Source organism: Otolemur garnettii, unplaced genomic scaffold (genome assembly GCF_000181295.1).
Source record: "Otolemur garnettii isolate 467f Iridium unplaced genomic scaffold, OtoGar3 scaffold00014, whole genome shotgun sequence".
NCBI lineage: Eukaryota > Metazoa > Chordata > Mammalia > Primates > Galagidae > Otolemur > Otolemur garnettii.
Genome location: NW_003852409.1, coordinates 2,800,809 through 2,819,004, shown reverse-complemented (window position 1 = coordinate 2,819,004; position 18,196 = coordinate 2,800,809). Strand labels below are relative to the sequence as shown.

Sequence of the window (18,196 nt, the reverse complement as noted above, 5' to 3'; positions counted from 1 at the left end):
TACGCTAACTTTTCACTTAAACTAGGATTAGATGACAATATAGCAGAGTGACTATGTTCTTTTCTACCAAGATGAACTCTTGAAACTTAGAGAAATGAAAACAAGTGTCTGTATATAGATATAGGTGTATTGATATACTTAAGGTTGGTTACTGTCTGTTGGATCCAGACATGTTTAGAGATTTAGAATGTGCATAGGCTGTCAGAGCTGAAATCATTTGTCATTGGTCACACAGCACAGGCCCATAGCAGTACCCATGGCAGGGTTGTTTGCTGAGTTTTCAGCAAAACAGCTCCTTCCATTCAGCTTCTGGGGCCTCAGCTCCATTAAGTCCACTCAGAAAGGTAGAAGCCACTTTGAGGATTTAAGACAGAGGAGATTAATGCATGGAAGGACCAATCAGAAGAGTGAGGCCATCACCTGCAGGAAGCCACCTCCACCCCTGGCTGGTGTTGGCAGAGGCAGGAGCCACGTAGGCAGAAGCTAAAACCAGAGCCGGCCTGTTCTGTGGGAGCTGGAGGGTGTAGGGGCCTCACCAAGGCAGCCACTCATGGAGACACTGCCCCAGTGGGAGGGGTGCTCTGGCCACTGACTTGTCCTCACTCTCTGATTTTCCTCTAGTTTTTCTTCCCATTGAACACACCCAGCCTGAAAGAAGATCCTAGAAGCAGCAGGCAGGGTTCAGCCCCTCTGCCCTACAGAGCAGAGCCGGGGACAGACAGGAAGTGGACCTGAGTCATAGGCCTGGACTAGCACCAGACCCAGAAACCCTGGGGGGTGGGTAGGTCATAGCCTCAGTTCCTGGCTCTGCGCCTTTCCCTGACCCACAAGAGCTGCAGGGACTGAGCCACAGAGTGGGTCAGAGGGCTGTGTGTGACATAAGGTGGCCTTCACCGGGCTGGGAGTAGCAAGATGAAGACTTGGCCTGGCCATGCTGCTGGCCTCCCCCTGCCTCTGGTCTCCACATCCCACTGCTGCTACCACTGTTGCCACCGCACATTCTGAGGGTTCTAATGTTCAAGTGGCCTGGCCAGGGCTGGTGAGCAGACCTCCCCTTCCTGGTGGTGCCTCATGAGAGGCACCCATAGCAAGGTTGTCAGAAATCATACTGAGTTTTCAGCAAAAGAGCTCCTTCCATTCAGCTGCTCACTCACCACAGAACCCAAAGATGGATTCCCCTAACTGCCAGCACTCCATATGCAAAATCCCTCAGCCTGGCTGGGCAACTACTCAGGCTGGTGAGTTCTTTCTCTCCCTAGCCCTTCCTCAGCTAGCCTGTCAGGCCCTCACCCCGCTGTGTCCAAACCCCAGCCCAGTGCAGTTGGAATCCAGTTTCACTTTGAACTGACGCCACCTAAACCAGACAGCCTACTTCCTTGTTTCATTATTAAAATTCTCCTCCCCTCCCCCCATCACATTGCTCATTTCTTATCTGTTTACATCTTAAGTTTTCTGGTGGCTGTTTTCAGATCGTTATTCCCTGCACTGAGAGTTAGAACAAGCTGTAGTGTCAGTAAGCTTCTTTTATTGATTCTTTACAAAGCATGTCTGTAGAAACTGCTTGAAGCGTAGCTTAGTTGGGAAGAGATATTTGCCCTCTTGGTTTCTCTACAAAGGTCTTTTATTTACTTATGTTACCTCCAACGTGTTCATAAATCGAGGGTTTGGAACACATTTGCTTTGCTTTGTTTGGTCATTCAATAAGATACGTTCAGGTCTAAGCTCATTGGCCCATCGCAACCATGTTATAAATGTGGACTAATTCCCAGGCTAGCCCAAAGCCAATTTAATCCATAAGGCCTGTGGTATGAGCTAGCCTCAGAACCTATTCACTGCCTAAAGAATTGCATAAGAAACAGATTTAGGAAACTAATCCCATCTCCCGCCAAACCACAAGTGGTCCCACTAACCCTGACAAGGGATCCTGCCCTTCCCCCTCCTGATTGGCTGTGGAGTTTTTTCAAATGGACTTTTTGTTTTATCTCTTCATTGTACAAATACAATGGATCCCAATTCAAAAAAAAAATATGAAAAATGTGTATATGAACACATGGTTATTTTAAAACACTTGAATATAATGGAGTATAGAACTATAGAAAGCACACAGTAAGGAGTCCTACTTTCCCATCCCTCCAATCCCAAACCCCTTGCCAAATGTGGCCACTACTAACAGATATTTTAATTGCACTTACAAGTGTACAGATGGGTATATGTGTATCTATATATAGTTTTTGTTTTGTTGTTTTACATAAATGGAATCATCATTTACATATTGTCATATTGTTCTGCAACTTGTTCTTTTCCACATGGTGTCTTTTTTTTTTTTTGTCAAGACAGAGTTCTACCCTATGCCCTGGGCAGAGTGCAGTGGCATTATAGCTCACGGCAAACTGAGACTCTGGCTGCAGGCATCCTGCTGCCTCAGCCTCCCAAAGCCATTGGGATTACAGGCACTTGCCACAGGGCCTGGCTGGGATTTTTATTTTTTTCGTGAGTCAGGGTCTCACTCTCACTCAGACAAGTCTCAAACTCCTGAGTTCAAGCAATCCTCCCACCTCAGCCTCCCACAGTGCTGGGATCATAGGCATGAGCCACCAGGCCTGGCTTGTGATGTCTTGAAGAACTTTCCATTGCCTTCTTCCTTCTTCTTCCTCTTCCTTCTTCTCTTTTTTATTTTTATTTTTTTAAACAGAGTTTCATTATGTCACCCTCAGTAGAGTGCCATGGGGTCACAACTCACAGCAACCACAAACTCTTGGGCTTAAGCGATTCTCTTACCTCAGCCTCCCAAGTAGCTGGGACTGCAGGCACCCACCACAATGCCTGGCAATTTTTTGTTGCGTTTGTCATTGTTGTTTAACTGGCCCGGGCCGGATTCGAACCTGCCACCCTTGGTGTATGTGACTGGTACTATAATAGGGTGACCAGACGTCCCGATTTTGGCGGGATGGTCCCACTTTTCAACAATTTGTCCTGTTTCCTGCAGTGGTTTAAAAAAGTCCCGATTTTTGGAAAGAATGCACTAATGGGCTGGAGAACAAGAAGGGAATATATGGTTTTCAGCTGCCATATGGCTATTTCACCAGAATATGAGTTTTATGTTATTTTTGTTAATTTTATAATGTTAAACTGTAATAAATATTTGCTGAGAAGTGATTATCGAGAACTGCTTATCAAAGTTTGCCTTGTTGTCAGGCCCTGCCCTGCGCTGTCCCCTGCCCCACGCCCCCTCTCTGTCCCCACTCCGCCCCCACCATGTTGTCCCGCCTTACAGATGTTAGAATCTGGTCACCCTATACTATAACCACTGTGCTACGGGCACCGAGCCTCCCTCTTCCCTTTTTTTAAAAATTTGAGACAGGGTCTTGCTCTGTTGCTGGGGCTGGAGTACAGTGGTGTGATCATAGCTCACTGCAACGTCAAACTCCTGGGCTTGAGCAATCCTCCATCCTCCTGTTTCAGCCTCTCAAGTAGCTGGGACTACAGGTGTGCACCACCATGACTTGGTAATTTTTCTACTTTTAGTAGAGACAGGGTCTTACTATGTTGCTAAGGCTTGTCTCAAACTCCTGACCTCAGGCGAACCTCCCACCTCAGCCTCCCAAAGTGCTACGATTTCAGGCTGCGAGCCACCGTGCCTGGCCCTGGTAATTTTTTATGGTGATAAAATATAGATAACAAAAATGTTGCCATTTTAAGTGTTTGATTCAGTGGCATTCATTACATTCACAATGTTGTATAACCGTCACCAGTATGGATGTCCTTCATTATCCCAAACAGAAACTCAGAAACCATTAAGCAGTTTACTCCCCATCCCCTTCTCCCAGCCCTTGGTGAGCCTTACCTTCTGTCTGTAATTTGCCTATTCTAGGTATGTCATGTACGTGGAAATATGTGAGGATCACTTGAGCCCAGGAGTTTAAGACCAGCCTGACCACCAAAGTGAAACCCTGTCTCTTCAAAATGTTTGTTTTACAGACAGGGTCTCACTCTTGCTCAGGTTGAACTCATGAGCTTAAGCAATTCACCCACCTCAGTCTCCCAATGTATCTTAGGGTTACAGACCTGAGCCACCATGTCCAGCTCCACAAAAAGTACTTAAAAAATTAGCCGAGTGTGGTGATGAGTGCCTGTCATCCTAGATACTTGAGAGGCTCACGCAAAATGATCACTTGAGCCTAGGAGTTGAAAGCTACCGTGAACTACGATTGCATAGTGGTATCCTTGTTCAAAAAAAACAAAAACAAAAACACCCTTCCAATCTAATAGTCAAAAACGTTTTCTTATTACCGTGCTTACTTTGCTGATTGCTTGAAAGGCTGAGCCACCTCTTCATATGTTTATTGTCATTTGCATATCCTTGACCTACTTTTTTTTTTTTTTGGTAGAGACAGAGTTTCTCTTATAGCCCTCAGTAGAGTGCTATGCTGTCACAGCTCACAGCAATCTCCAACTCCTGGGTTTAGGTGATTCTCTTGCCTCAGTCTCCCGAATAGCTGGGACTACAGGTGCCCACCATAACATCTGGCTATTTTTTTGTTGCAGTTTGGCCAGGGCCGGGTTTGAACGCGCCACCCTTGGTATATGGGGCCAGCACCCTACTTGCTGAGCCACAGGAGCCACCCCCTTGACCCACTTCTAATTAAATTACTTTTACTTGACATTATGGAATGTCTGTGTAGTTTGTGATCTGTTGTGCAGCTTCATTTACAGTGTCTTCCTGTTAAACAATTTTTATTTTTTATGTTGTAAAAACTGCCATTGTCTCCCTTTGTGCTATTTGAGTTTGGGTTCCATTTATGGAGCCTTTCCTCTCCTAAAATGATTTTAAATGTGTGTGTTTTTTTAATAATCTCATTCTTTTGCCTTGGGCAGAGTGTCGAGGCATCATCATAGTTCACAGCAACCTCAAACTCATAGGCTGAAGCAATCCTCCTGCCTCAGCCTCCTGAGTAGCTGGGACCACAGGCACCCACCACAATGCCCGACTATTTTTTGGTTGCAGCCGTCATTGTTGTTTGGCGGGCCCAGGCTGGATTCAAACCCACCGGCTCAGGTGTATGTGGTTGGTGCCTTAGCTGCTTGAGCTACAGGTGCCAAGCCTATTATTTGGAGTTTTTATATACAGTGATTTTAATCTGGATTTTCTTTTTCATTTGTTTTGTTTACCTTTTATTGTGGAAAACCTCAGGCATATGTACACACGTGTTATTTTACGACATACCCCACAGGTCCTATTTCCTCTGTAAAAGTTTCAGCATATTATATATAAAAGATAAGTACTCTTTTTTAAAACACAACTAGCTGGGTATGGTGGCTCACACCTGTAATCCCAGCATTCTGGGGGGCCAAGATGGGAGAATTGGTTGGGGCCAGGAGTTTGGGACCAGCCTGGGCCATGTAGTGACAACCCATCTCTACTAAAAAAAAATTTTTAAGAATGAAAAAATACATAACTATAGTATGATTACACATAGAAGGAAACTAGTAAGTAGTTCCTTTGTATCACTAAATATCCAATCAGTGGCCATATTTCCAATAGAAAGGTCACATTTTATTTGTACTGGGAGCAAAATAAAGTTGCCAAAATGTAACTAGGTGATGTATTTCTTAAATTAATAGCTGTGCTCTCTGTCCTCTACATGTCCTTTAAATTGTCTTTTAGTTAGACACGACCTAGAAGCAGGGTCAGAGTCAAATTTGCACTTTCTGGCAAATCTTGTTCATAGCCTAGTTCACCTGGATTTTATTTTTGTATGATCACATATAAAAATATCATAAGGTAGGGATAAAACTTGTTTTTTCCCCTCCAGATAATGGTTAATTACATGTTGATTGCCATGTCAATTACTGTACAGTTCATTCTTTCCTCCCAATAATTTGAAATGCCACTGTTATGTCACACCACACACACATACACACTCCTCTCTATATAATTTGGGTTCTCGTTAGAACTCTTTATTGTATGCTCTTACCGTCTTGTTTGAACTTGAGCTGCACAGCTTTAGATCTTGTAGATTTATAGTTTGTTATGTTATCTAATATAATAGATGTGTTAAAATTTTTTTGTCATTTTTAAGTAGTTTTGGCTTTTCATGTGCTTATTGTCTCCCATACTAATTTAATAACTTTTAAAGTAAAAGACATTATTTATTATAATTTACCTCTTTGTTTTTATTTTATTTTATTTTATTTTTTTTTGAGGCACAGTCTCACTTTGTTGCTCTTGGTAGAGTACTGTGGCATGATAGCTCACGGCAACCTCAAACTCTTGGGCTCAAGTGGTTCTCTTGCCTTAGCCTCCCAAGTAGGTGGGACTATAGGCAGCTGCCACACAACACCCAGCTGTTTCCTTTTTTTTGGAAACAGGGTCTTGCTCTTGTTCAGGCTAGTCTCGAACTACTGAGCTCAAGCAATAACTCACCTTTGGCCTCCCAGAGTGCTAGGATTATAGGTGTGAGCCACTACACCTTGCCGGGCCTTTATATCTTTTTCTTTTTTCCAAATTAATATGAGCATACAAATTTTGCGGTTACATTGTTTTGAATTCTAACGTAAAGTTCAAGTTGTAGTTGAGCCCTTCCCCCAGGGGAGTTGCTAAACACCCTCACGTTGTGCACAGTAGGTGAGATCCCACTAATTGCCTTCCCTCCTCCTGCCAATCACCCCCCAATTTAACAATTTTTAATATGTATGTTAAGATTTTGATTTTGACTTTGTAAATTTTATAGAGTAATTTGGAGACAAATAGTATCTTTGTAGTAATGAATCTTTCCATTCAGGGATATGGTTTTATTGGATTTATTTTCAGATATTTTGCTATTTTTCCCTACAATTTTTAAAAAGGATCTTTGTTTCTTCATGCCTTTTTCTGATGATGGCTGGTATTTAGGAAAGCTTTGGTTTTCATAAGTTTATCTTGTATCTGACTGGCCACCTTACTGAACTTGCTTTTTTAGGGTTATAAATTTTTTTTGATTTCTTGGTTGGCAACTGTTTTTTGTTTGTTTGTTTGTTTTTTAGGCTCATGCAGAGTCAAGTAAAACTTGGTTGGCAGGGAAATTCACTGAACTCAGATTGCTACTTGATGAAGAGGAAGCGTTGGCCAAGAAATTCATTGATAAAAACATGCAGCTTGCCCTCCAGGGGTACAGGGAGCAAGCTGAGTCTTGTGGAGCTCAAATTGACATCATAAATGATCTGTCCAACAGGGTCTGGAGAATCACTCAGGAACCCAATCCTGTACTGCGGCTGCAGGTAATATTGGGGTTTCTGTTCTTAAGCTGCGACCTGCCATTTCTTCTCGGTTATTGTGGCTTTGAGCACAGTGTCAGCACACTAAGCAAATACACAAAGTATTGCCTTCTCAGCATGTAGACTTTCTTGCCCCCACACAACTGGCCAAAGAATATACATTGTTAAGAAGATGATATACATCTTGGGCTAATTAAATAGTATTAACAATCACAAATGAAATAATATTAGCTGCCACAGGGCCTCTGTGTTCTTTTTTTTTTTTTGAGACAGAGTCTCACTTTGTGGCCCTGGGTAGAATGCCATGCTGTCATAGCTCACAGCAACCTCTAACTCCTGAGCTCAAGTGATCCTCTTGCCTCAGCCTCCTGAGGAGTCGGGACTATAGTTGCTCACCACAACGCCTGGCTAGCTTCTAGAGATGGGTCTTGCTTTTGCTCAGGCTGGTCTCAAACTCCTGACCTCAAGAAATCCTCCCAGAGTACTAGGATTACAGGTGTAAGCCATCACACCTAGGTTAGGGCCACTGTGTTCTGAGTGCTTTATGTATTTTACCTCTAATACTCACTAGAACTCTGCAAAGTAGTACTGTTGCCCCATGTCATGAATGAGACATTACAGCCCAGGGGGGTGAAGTGACTCACCCAAGCTCACATAGCTGGTAGGTGGCAGAGCTGGCATCAGAACCCAGGTCTGTCTGATTCTACACCCACAAGACACATTACCTGGCCTTCTGCCTGTATAGTCATAAGTTGAGATACCCATACTGAAAAGACAGGTGTCTTTCCAGCAATGAGTAGATTTCAAAAGCTGAGTCACAGTTTGCTGAGAGAAAAGGATAGTATTCCTTGGCTATTGGGCTTTGTTGAGGTCATTAAGGATGGTATTCCTGTCTTCCAGGAACCATGGCAGAAATTCCTATCTTGTGTCAATACTCCTGTGCATTCACCTGTGCATTAGGATTGCTTTTCCACTAACATAACTCTCCCTGTTTCCTTCTTTGCCTTGGCTTCTGGGAAGCTCAAAGTCAGATCTGTTTCGACTAGTGAGATTAAGACTTCATGGCATACATTTTATGTGTGATTTTCTCTTTGCTTCATTATTATCCAAGTATAAAAAAGTCTTGTAGTATTGGATGACCTTTGAAGACACTTTGAAGGCTATTGGACAAGGAAGGATCCAATTATAGCTGGTACCGAATCTAAGCCCAGATTAGCTGGGGGTTTGCCTGGAAAATAAGACAGACAAACCAGTCAGTACAAAACCAGCCAAGCCAGTCCCTGGTGGATATTTCCACTCTTGTACCTTCACATGTCCTCAGTTCTGTGTCTCACTGTCAGCTATTTCAGTCAAGTTCTGGGCACAGTGGAGATTGTACTTTAGCAAGACACACAAAGCAGTTCATTTGTTTGTTTGTTTTTAAATGATGGTAATTTTTAAGGATATCTAATACAAAGGAATGCTTCCATGGAGAAGAATGCTATTTTCCCACCCTAAAACACTTTTTCAGTGTTTCATCATCTCTTTTTACTATGTTGCCCTCGGTAGAGTGATGTCACAGCTCACAGCAACCTCTAACTCTTGGGCTTAAGCAATTCTCTTGCCTCAGCCTCCCAAGTAGCTGGGACCACAGGCACCCACCACAACACCCGACTATTTTGTTGTTGCAGTTGTCACTGTTGTTTAGCAGGCCTGAGCTGAGTTCAAAGCCCCCAACCCCCATGTATATGGCCAGCATCCTAACCACTGAGCTACAGGCGAGGAGCCTATTTTTTTTCTTTCTTTTTTTTTTTTAAGTCTTTTCATTTTTATTACTCAAAAAAGCTTCATTTTCTTATTTAGCTTTCTGACTCTGTGCTGTGCCTTTAATACTTGCACAACGGTGTTCTGCTCCTCAATAAGGAAAGCACACTGGATCCTGTCACAACACATTTAGCACACCTGGAACCACCACAGGCCCTGCTGACAGTTTTCTGCTTTAGACAACCTCATAAGAACTTTAGGTCTCACAGCACGAACCCCTTGAAGTCTGCCTGGGCATACGTCGCACGCAGATTTTGGTCTTTTCCCAACCTTCTTGGTATAAAGGTAAACAATTCTATTACCAGGGGTTCGGGACAGCCTGGTTTTGTTAGAGGCTGTATTGTAGGAAAGCCTACGACGGTACGTCAAATACTGCATCATTCTGCGTGCCCCTCTGCTGGCTCAAAGTACGGTTCTGAGAGCTCTCGGCTCCTACGTCTCAGATGGCAGCCGATTGTAAAAGGACTAGAGATGAGGAAAAGGATTAACTTCTGTATCTCTAGACAGCATCCCCACTTTTTTCTATTTTCTTATGCCAAGCTACCGATTTTAATCAGCTATCATTCCTTCATTCTGTTTGTTCATTCATTTATTCATCAGTTTATATTGAACCAGACCCCTTGCTGGGCCTGAAGAGCTCATAATTGGGTGGAGAGATAGGCTCAGAAACAGTTATAGACAATATAGCTTAAGCAAGCTAGTAAAACAGTGTTCAAGAAATGCCGAACTCTGGGGGAAGGGGTGTCTTGGAAGACCTCTAGGAAGAGGTGAAGGTGGAGCAGGGGGTGCTCACTGGTGTGTACAGAGGAATGGAGCAGAGGGGACATCCCAGGCAGAAAGGAACCCTGTCCATGTGAGAGCCTGGCAGGCTGGAGAGCTACGTGGGTGCAGCCTGGCCTCAGAGGAGTAGGGACGATAGGGAGGGGGTATTGTAGAAGCAGCTCCACTGGGAGGTCAGGGTTGCTCCAGGAAGAGCCTATATGCCAGGCCATGGAGCTTAGACTTTGCCCTATAAAGAGATAGGAGCCAGGGAAATGTTTTTACCTGAGAGATGAAAGCATTAATGCTGTTTGCAAAGGTTATTTTGGTGACAGGCTAGAGGATGGACTGGGGAAGCCAGGACTAGAAGCTAGAAGGGAATTTGGGAGGAGACTGTGATGTCCAGAAGAACAATGAGGGTGATCTGGACCTGGATAGGGACAGTGAGGATAGGATGAGATAGGCAAAGTGTAAGAGATGAGACAGAGGCCAGGCACGGTGGCTCACACCTGTAATCCTAGCACTCTGGGAGGCCAAAGCAAGTAGATTGCCTGAGCTCAGGAGTTTGAGACCAGCCTGAGCAAGAGCAAGATCCTGTCTCTACTAAAAATAGAAAAACTAGCCAGGCATTGTGGTGGATGCCTATAGACCAGCTACTCAGGAGGCTGAGGCAAGAGGACTATTAAATCCCAAGAGTTTCAGGGTTCTGTGAGCTATGATGATGCCACAGCACTGTACCCAGCATGACAAAGTGAGACTCTGTCTCAAAAAAAAATGAAAAAAAAAGAGATGAGACAGGAATGATGAGTGGATGTAGGGAACGAGAAGAGAGAAACCCAGATGACACCTGGCATGAGAAGTGGGTGGCTGTACTCTGGGTCAGCAAAGGCAAGAAGCACCTGTGCTCATTCATTCATTCATTCCACCATAAATACTTACCAAGAACCTACTATGTGTCGGACCCTGTGGTAGATGCTAGAGTTTGAGGTTACCAGGTGGTGGCATTTGTCCTTTTACAGCCCCCAATCCTAACCCACTCCTTCGAGCCACCTCCCTCCTCCCTGGAGCTGTGCCCTGCTCTCCCTGGACTTCCTGCCAGTGCTCCCACTCTCTGGCCAGCTTCCCCTCCCCCAGCCCTCTGGGTTCCCATAAAACTGAGAGTGGACTCTAAAACTCTCAGCCTTCAGGCTGGATGGGGCTTCATAAGAGGCCATCCCACTGCCCCCTCCCAAGGTACAGCATCCTGCCAGGTGGGGCCTGTCTCTACCCAAAAGCTGGAAGCTGGGCCACTCCACCTGGGGACGCCATCCTCCCACCCCTTCTCAGGCAACACTGCTACCAGCCAAGGCCTGCTCACCTGCGGCAGTCTGCTGCCTCCCAGTTGCTTCCCCAGGACAACCCTCCAGAGAGTGCTGTCAGGGTTATACTGCAAATACGAGAACCTACAGTAACTGTTCTGGGCAAGAAAGGAGTTTATGAAAGAGCACTGTGTACTCACAGGGTCTTCCAGAGGCCAGTGAATCCAGGTGGAAGACAGGGCAACAGGGATGAAGGCAGGCTCAGCGGAGGTTTGCACAAGCGTAGACCCCACTGTGCCCCTGCCAGGAAGGACACCACAGCTCACACTACTGACCCAGAGTGTCCACCACTGCTGTCCCTGAGAGCCACGTATTGCTGTCTGCCTTCACCCTCCTGTTGAATCTCAGGCTTTGGGTTGGGGGTGTCTGGTCACATGTCTGCACCAGTGATGCAGAGGGACAGAGAATGACTTTTCTAGCTTCAGCCTCGCAAGCCACACAACACAGGAAGATATTAAAGAGGTGCTGTCCACACAGAAAACAGGACACATGCCCATGCCCACCGTGGTGGCCACACCTGTCAGTCAGCATTCCCACTGAACTTTCCAGAGTCCTTGGCTTCCTTTTGGGACAGGGCTTCCTACTCCCTCTTTAGGACAACCCCCCAGGGCTCCTTCCCCAGGAAGTCAAGACTAGCCCCTCACCCTTTTTGTCCCTGAGGCAGACTCCTGTCACTGGAGGAGTGTGTCCTGTGTCTGCTAGTGCCATCAGCCTGATTCTTCCCTCTGCCCCCCATGAACTTGGAGGGAGGGAGGGAGGGATCACAGAGCAGCCCTGAAACCCGGCCTCCACTTGTCTCCCACTGGGGCCTGCAGTCTGGCCTCTTCAGGACCTGCTCCAGGGTCAGCCTGGGCTGACCTCAGGTGCCATGGCAGGGGGAGGCCTGAGGTGCTGCCTGGGTCTATCCTTGGCTGTTCAGCGAGGCTGGGACAGGGACCACACACCCAGAGCCACCCTGACCGCGTGTGCCCACGCAGGCGTACACAGCCACTGAGCAGGAGATGCAGCAGCAGATGTGCCTCGGGGAGCTGTGCCACCCCATGCCCCTCTCCTTCGAGCCTGTCAAGAGCTTCTTTAAAGGCCTCCTGGAAGCCATGCAGAGTACAGTACAGACACCACTGGACGTTCGCCTTAAAGAAAGTAAGTTGGTCACACAGCAACCTAGAGTGTCCTTGACTCTCCTAGCACTCTGTCTCTCCTACTCAGAGGCCCTTGGCCAGGCAGGCATGGTGCCCAGCCCACCCTCACGACTTCACCCCTATCCCTCCTGAGGCGGTGTCTTGCCTGTGTCCCACTGCCACTCTGCCCTGCTTCTGCCCCTCAGACTGCTCCCAGTTCCTACCACACTCCACTTCACCAGCTCTGGGCTCCCAGCTGAAAGGACCAACTTTTCCTCCTCCTCTGGCTGGGGCTAAGGCCCAAGCACCCTTTGAGGCAGGCTGGCACTGCTTTGCTCATGTAGGAAGCCCTTCCCTGCTCACTCCCTCTCCCCTCTGCTCTCCCCACCGGGGCCTGCCATATCCTGCCTGGGGATGTCCATGAGATGGGTACATGGACCCCCTCCTTGTCTCTCATACATGCCTGAAGGCCAGGAACCACTTTGGGTTCAGATCCAGTTCCTCATGGGGCCTGGCACAAGGCAGGTATTCAGAAATATCTGTTCATTCATTCATTCAGAACATGCATTGAGCCCCTATTATGTGCCAGGCATAGCAGGGCACAAGACAAAGTTCCTTTTCCCTTTCTGGTACTCACAGTCTTGGGGGCAGGACAGACAACACAAAAACATATGTCAGGGGATGAGAACTGCTATGAAGAATAATGAATCAGTGTAAGACAGAAGACTGAGAGTGACCAGAAGGAGGAGCTGTTTTATGCAGGGCAGTGGGAAAGACTTCTGAGAAGGGGACTATGGGGTGACGGGAAAGAAGCATTCTGCAAGCCCTGTGGGTCTGAAGAGCAGGAGAGCACAGTGATCACATGCATGTCCTCTGGAGCCAAGCCAGGCTCCAAGGCCAGACCTACCACTTCCCAACCCTGCCCTCTTGGGCAGGGCACCTCATTTTTCTGGCCTCTGCTTCCACATCTGCAAAATGGAGACACTAATATAGTCCCCTCACCTTGGTTGCTGGGAGGACCCTTTCCAATGTAACTTTTCTGCCACCTGAATATTCCCAGCTCTTATTTACATTTGTTTTGAGCAAGAAAGAGATTGGGGTTGGTGCTAATTACATGATTACTTATAATTATCCTACAGTTTTAAAAGAGAAAAACATAAATACAAACACACCTGATAATTTTATGACCTATTTTAGGTTACATAAAATAAAGTATTTTTGTTTGTAAGTTTTTTAAGTGTGATACTTCTTGAAACCATCTCCAAGATGAAATCCAGGCTTCCTCTTGCACATCGCACGGGGGAAATTGGTTTCTCTCCTTTTACCTTTGTCATTTCTTCTGCTGCAAACCATGGAATCCTTTGTTGATTTCTTTTTCATTTTGCATTATGAAATGCACCCTCCCATTTAGCATTTCCTCAGTGTCAAAAGATGATGGTCTTCCCTTCTTTCTTGAATTTCTATTCCTCACAGCTGAGTGATGAGATTTCTCCTGTAAGAAAGGAGAAATCTGCACTTTTTCCACACTCTCTCTCTCCTCTAATGAGTAAAGGAGGTAGCTGTTCACAACTGCAACTTCCATCAGGCAGAAGAATAATTTTTTCCACCATTTGTAGGACCTTCTTAGAAATCTGTAATATCCACAGTACTGATCAGCTCGGTCCACTCTTCCCATAAACTTTGTGTACTCTAAAATAACTATAAATTTTTCAAATTGAATGGACTTTTTCTTCCTATAACCAGTGCTCAGCACTGTCACTAACCTCTTATCATGGAATGAGAGGCACATCATTTTCATATCACATTGATAGGCACATAATTCATGTTCCTGAAATACCTTTTTCAGATCACTTAGAAAATCCTTCCTAAAAGCCATAACTGTTTCTGTATTTTCCTTTTAGGCAATTCCCCAGCAAGTTGAGGGCTTGTGTAGAATGCAACCCAAAAATGTGTTGGACGTCTTCCAACATCAGAGCAGAAATAGGAAAATCGTTATGTGGAACCCCAGGATCAGAACGTTAAATGTCCATAGAGTGCTCAGGCATTATACACACTGTGTAAGCATTAGCTATCGTCTTTTTTCCTGTTACATTTGGGGAAAGTGTTCTAGATAGAGGGGGAGGAAGTGCAAAGGTCCTGAGGTGAGGGAGGAGCAAGCTTGACATGTGGCAGATGAATGGACAGGAGTGGGTATGGAGCAGTGAGGCAAGGAGGAAGAGAGAGATGGAGGCACGGGAATTCCAGCCTGGAAAGTGGGCAGAAGGAAGTTGCCCTTTTCTGAAGTGGGAAAGAGCATTTAGAATTGGAGAAAATGAGGTGTTAAGACCTGTTAGATTTGAGAAGTTTGACCTGCTACATGTCTTATCAGATAGGCATAGGACAGTGGATTCTAGAGTTCTGAGGAGAGGGGAGAGGCATTCAAAGAGGTGGGTTTCCACCTGAGATGGGGTGCCTGGAGTGATGGGGGGTGGAGAAGGGGCCACCTCAGAGGAGCTGGTCAGAGAAGGCAGGTCTTGGGAGGTCTTAAAGGCACTCCAGCCCAAACAGCTAACAGGAGGCAACATGGTCCCAGGCAAAGGGAACAGCAAGTGCCAAGGGCCCCAGGAGCTCCCCTGTACCCTCTTTTGTTGAATGGCCTCTGAGGACTCAGCTCTGATTTCTTGTTTTCCATCTTTATACTGGCATTCACATGTCTGCCTTGGAGTTGCCTCCTATCCTTGCTTGCTGCCCTAACTGACTTCACTCTGTGGTCCTGGAGTTTTCCTGTTGCAGTGAATTTGCATTACCTACTTAAATTTGCAAGTGATTGTGCTCCCTTTGCAGCACATATACTAAATTTGCAAGTGATTCTTCTTGGGGAGCAATTATGCGACTCTCCAGCTAGGCAGTATTTTTAGTATGTCTTATTTGTGCTGCTTGCATGAGCACCAGGCACTCACTTCCCACAATTCTGTTACAGACATGAACTGCCAGCTGTCGGGCTTCAGCACCAACCCAGGTGCCCTGTTGAAAATCAGCCCCTCACCAGAGCGATCACTCTTCTTAAAACGTAAGACCCCTGGGAGTGGGAGAGGGTGGCGAGGGTGGGATGCTGGGTGGTAAAGGGTCATGGAAATGGAGGTCCCCCTTTTTTTCTTGTTAAGAAACTCAGTGCGTTTTTTTAAACTTAATTATTATTAATTTTAAAGATATGTAAAGCATACATGTTCATTGTATTAGACAACAGAAGAAAAGAAAAGAAAAGAAAAAAGTGGCTCGGCGCCTATAGCTCAACCGGCTAAGGCGCCAGCCACGTACACCTAAGGTGGCGGGTTCGAATCCCCAGCCCGGACCCGCCAAACAACAATGACGGCTGCAACCAAAAAATAGCCGGGTGTTGTGGCGGGCGCCTGTGGTCCCAGCTACTTGGGAGGCTGAGACAGGAGACTCGCTTGAGCCCAGGAGTTGGAGGTTGCTGTGAGCTGTAATGCCACGGCACTTTACCCAGGGGGACAGCTTGAGGCTCTGTCTCAAAAAAAAAAAAAAAAAGAAAAAAGAAAATTACTCATAATCCCACCCTCTCCCATGGATAACTACTATTATTATTTGTCATTTTTGCTTTCTTCGACATACCTAACATATATATAATGTGTTTAATATATCTTTTTATTTTACAAACATCATATCATACCATACATACTGTTTGATAATCTGTGTTTTCATTTACTGATATATTGTGCACATCTTTGTTCGCTTAAAAAATTATATAGGTAATGCATACTTCTTGTAGAAAAGGAGAAATTATAGACATATTAAAAATTGCCTCTCCCAAAGATAAATGCTGTTTATATTTTAGTATATATCCTTTCAGCTATTTTAAAGCATGCTTGAATGCAGATTTTTAAAAATAGGATCATACCATATGTGCTTTCAGAATTTTTTAATTTAACAACTTAGCTTGAACAATTCAATAAATATAAATATTGTCATTACTTTTAAATAATGCATGGTATCGCATTGAATGGATGTATCATATTTAACCAATTCCTCTGTTTAGACTGGTTTACATTTTCATTTCCATAAACACTGAAATGAACATCCATTCTTATACATATTTGTTGGATTAATGAATGAGCAAATGAACACACCTTAGCTCATTTTGGGATTATTTTTTAGGAGTAATTTCTCAAGGTGGAATTATTGGCTATCAGCCTAAAATGATCAGAAGGCTCAGGATCCACTTAAAAGACTTCCTTCAGGCTTGATGCCTGTGTTCAGTGGTTAGGGTGCCAGCCGCATACACCAGGGCTAGTGGGTTCAAACCTGGCCACAGCCTGCTAAACAATAACAACAACAACAACAAAAAATAATCAGGCATTGTGGCAGGCACCTGTAGTCCCAGCTACTTGGGAGGCTGAGGCAAGAGAATCACTTAAGCCCAAGGGTTTGAAGTGGCTGTGAGCTGTGAGAGCAACATAGTGAGACTCTGTCTCAAAAAAAAAGACTTCATTCAATTTCAAGTGTGAGGACAGCCCTCTGGGGACACAAGGACACCAAAGGGTGGTGATTAGGGCTCCCAGCATGGGGAAAGTGAAGATTGTTTTTTATAGGTAAAAAAGCAGAGGTGCCAAGCAGAATTACAACATTTTCCATTCAAAGTCTAACATATGAATAGAAGATTTGATTGGCTACTACTGATTACACTAAGGGGATTGCTTAACATTCTCTTGTAAATAGGTAACAGTGGTCTAGGTTTGAATAAAGAATAAAGAGTCTGGTTAATGTATAATATCTCAACAGGAAAGTCAGCAAGCAGTGGTTATGCACCAGAGAAGAAAAAATAACCATATTATGTGACTCAGTTTGCAGGGTTTAACTTTTCCCTTTGGTATAATGAATTCAGAAGGTCCTGAAATGTCATTTTCTTTTTACATTGGGCATGCATTTTTATTTTTATTTTATTTTATTTTTCTTTCTTTCTTTATTTATTTTAGACACTTTGTTGCCCTTGGTAGGGTCCTGTGGCATCACAGCTCACAGCAAGCTCCAGCTCTTGGGCTTAGGCAATTCTCTTACCTCAGCTTCCCAAGTAGCTGGTACTACAGACACCTGCCACAACGCCTGGATTTTTTTTTTTTTTATTGTTGTTGCAGTTTGGCGGGGGCTGAGTTCAAACCCGCTACCCTTGGTATATGGGGCCAGCTTCCTACCCACTGAGCCAGCCTATTTTCATTTTATTTTTGAGACAGTGTCTCATTCTGTTGCCCAGGCTAGAGTGCGTTCAGCCTAGCTCATAGCAACCTCAGACACCTGGGTTCAACTGATCCTCTTGTTTTAGCCTCCCAAATAGCTGGGACTACAGGAACCTACTACAATACCCAGCTAATTTTTTATATTTTCAGTAGAGGCGAGGTCTCATTCCTGCTCAGGCTAGTTGCAAACTCCTGTGCTCAACCTTTCCTCAACCTTGTCCTCCCAGAATGCTAGGATTACAAGTATGAGCTACTTCGCCCAGGGAGGCATGCATTTTTAAAGTAAACTGTACTTGAGACATGAAATGCATAAAGAAAAATGCACAGATCAATGGTGTGCATCTCAATGACTTTTTAAAAGTGAAAGCATTCTGTAAACCTCCTTCAGATCAAGAAACAGAAATTTCCACTCCCCAGATACCTTCCTCATGTCCTCTTTTATTTGCCATCTCCAAAGGGTTTCTACTCTCCTGACTTCTTTTTTTGCAGTTTTGGCCACAACCAGGCTAGAACCCACCACTCCCGGTATATGGGGCCGGCGCCCTACTCTCCTGACTTCTAACACTGTTAGTTTTGCCTGTTTTTTGAACTTTATATATAACTAGATTATTTAGACTGTACTTTTTCTCCTCAACACAGTATTCATGAGATTTATCCATGTTATTGTGTATAA

The 18,196-nt window shown here is 44.9% G+C and overlaps 1 protein-coding gene across 1 annotated transcript in view; it reads left to right on the top strand.

Moving 5' to 3' along the window:
* TRIM14 (tripartite motif containing 14) overlaps positions 1–18,196 on the top strand; it is a 40,473-nt gene that overhangs the window by 14,676 nt on the left and 7,601 nt on the right. Inside the window, exons 3-5 of the mRNA XM_003785362.3 lie at positions 7,024–7,257; positions 12,152–12,314; positions 15,252–15,341. Of these exons, the coding sequence (XP_003785410.1) occupies positions 7,024–7,257; positions 12,152–12,314; positions 15,252–15,341 (487 nt within the window). The remainder of the gene's footprint in view (positions 1–7,023; positions 7,258–12,151; positions 12,315–15,251; positions 15,342–18,196) is intronic.